Source organism: Pyrgilauda ruficollis, unplaced genomic scaffold (genome assembly GCF_017590135.1).
Source record: "Pyrgilauda ruficollis isolate IOZ18807 unplaced genomic scaffold, ASM1759013v1 scaffold2999, whole genome shotgun sequence".
In the NCBI taxonomy this organism is placed as follows: Eukaryota; Metazoa; Chordata; class Aves; order Passeriformes; family Passeridae; genus Pyrgilauda; species Pyrgilauda ruficollis.
In genome coordinates this window covers 1-2,138 of record NW_024524376.1, presented here as the reverse complement: position 1 = coordinate 2,138, position 2,138 = coordinate 1, and the positions used below count along the sequence as shown (strand labels likewise).

At 35.8% G+C, this 2,138-nt stretch overlaps 1 protein-coding gene across 1 annotated transcript; it reads right to left on the bottom strand.

Moving 5' to 3' along the window:
- Window positions 1-14: 14 nt before the first annotated feature.
- On the bottom strand, window positions 15-2,132 carry LOC121356397 (trafficking protein particle complex subunit 11-like). Its single transcript, XM_041472708.1, has 4 exons — window positions 2,024-2,132; window positions 1,094-1,227; window positions 623-770; window positions 15-167 (listed from the first exon to the last, which is right to left on the bottom strand). The coding sequence occupies exons 1-4, from the start codon at window positions 2,063-2,065 to the stop codon at window positions 15-17; spliced, it is 477 nt and encodes a 158-aa protein (XP_041328642.1). The 5' UTR covers window positions 2,066-2,132.
- Window positions 2,133-2,138: the final 6 nt, after the last annotated feature.

Here is a 2,138-nt window from a genome sequence, read left to right as displayed (position 1 = left end):
AAATCAGTCCTTTTCTAATCTGATCTCAAATAAGGATTCAAGCTCATATTTCTGTAGCAATAGAGAAACATACTTAATATTCCTTGCCGCCATGGTCTTTGCCCATAGAAGTCAAGCACTCCAGTTTGTGTTTCCAGGGGATCCGGATTGGGATATGTCACAGAGGACTGGAAATTCAAGTATAGTAATTAAAATGGTTCCTGTTTTGTATTCTGCCAGACAAGTGTTAGAAAAATACTAAAACAATACCCCCCATATCCTAGTACCAATGCTCCTGTTCTTCTGCTTCCTGTAAGTCACCAGACACAGTGCACATATAAATATACTGGAAAAACAAAGTGAGTTTTCAAGTATCCAGAGATGCAAAAGTATATTAAAAAAAATAATTAAAAACATGTCAGAATTATTTGTAAATAAATAAATAAATACTAATGTATTTGTTCTGGGGCAACTTCTTCCATACATTATAAATACATGCAATGCTAACAAGCATCACAAAGACACATTTTCATTCCTCGGATTTCATTTACACATATTATAGATTGTTCCACTTCCATTTAAGACTATGTTAGGGAATTCACTATCTGGTTAATTACAAAGCATTTTTCCCCTCCCAACTTACATCATGGTTACAAAGCATACTTGCTAGTTGTTTCCGTTCCTGTGCATAGTAGGCTGCCTGCTGGTAATAGAAACCTGGATTCTGAGTTTGAATTGCTGTCAATCCCAGCTTAATTGCTTCATCAAACAAGTCACCAAAAGCCTGAAACCTGTTAAAAAAAAAACATTTATAACCAAGATTAAGTATAGAACAGCAATATGAACTGAAAGGCGCCCTACAAATAAAAGTCCTGGTTACTCAAGAGACATGATATTTCTCTGAACTTTTGCATCTAAGTTCTATGGGTGCCTTGTTCATACTATGTTCATTCAAAGAGAAAAGCAGTCAATGATCAATGCAAAACAGAACAATAGTGTATTTTATGTTCTTGTGTATCTCTTAGCTAGAAAACTGGAAATTTGTATATTGTCTAGACAAGTAAACCTTTCGAAGTTCACTGTTTATCTAAAACACTACTAAGCAAAAACATACTGTTTAGACATCCAGGCAGCATGTTCAAAAGCCAGTTCTGCACTTCCTATTTTTTTCTTGCATAGGTCAATATGCTTCCTGAACTGTGCAATAGCATCCAGTGGAGTATTATGCTGAAAACAGAGGCGACAGATCTAGGAAAAGATAAAAGTAAAACAAAAAATCACTGTTAGGCTGTTAAGGATTAGCAGGCAACTCCGCCAGTCCCCCAACTAATTCTACATAATTCTGAAGGGCAAAAATTGCATAAAAAACAAAGCAAGAAAAGTTTATGGTTCACATCTGTAAACCATAATGCACTACACCTGAAACCATGTGGTTCTCTATTTCATCTAATACTATTTATCATCCCCTACTTGCCCAAGACATCAACAGAATGCATAACTCACTGCCAAATATAACAGGAAACTTCAGAGCCTCTAGAAAGATCATTATTTTGAAGCCTGCAGTCTGCAAATGGAATCTGATGGAATTCAACTCCAAGATTCTTGTAAGTGGTTGGATAGTTTTGCTTTACCTAAAAGCCCTCAAAATACCACAAAAGTATGGACTGATTCTTAGAGAGTTACTTTCCTCCCCCTAATAAGCAGTAACTGAACTAAATTGGCCTAAGCTTTGCAAGAAGACAAAAATATTCAAGGAACAAGAAGCCCTGGTGTTCATTCTCCCTGCTCAGAGCCAGAAGACTGCACCTCAAAAGAACTTAAATCCTTCAAGATAATCCCAAACTTCACTAAGGATCTTTCTTTTGTGTGGAATTCAGAAGTCTGTGCAAGTCTGAGCATAATTGGTGTTCCAATGATAACTCTTTCTAATCCATCTCTGTAAAAGCAATATAAAACTGAACTTTACAACCTTTCCCCATTAAAGGTACATCAACTTTTTTTCTTTTAAGTAACAGTTGTCAAAGACTAGAAGTACAGTTTTTACCTTGTAATTTATAAATCCTGCCATGGTCTTGATTTCCAGCATGTTTGTTTCATGAGCCCTCAATTCATGCACAAGATTATATGCAGTTCTGTAATTCCTAAGCAGAAATAAATAG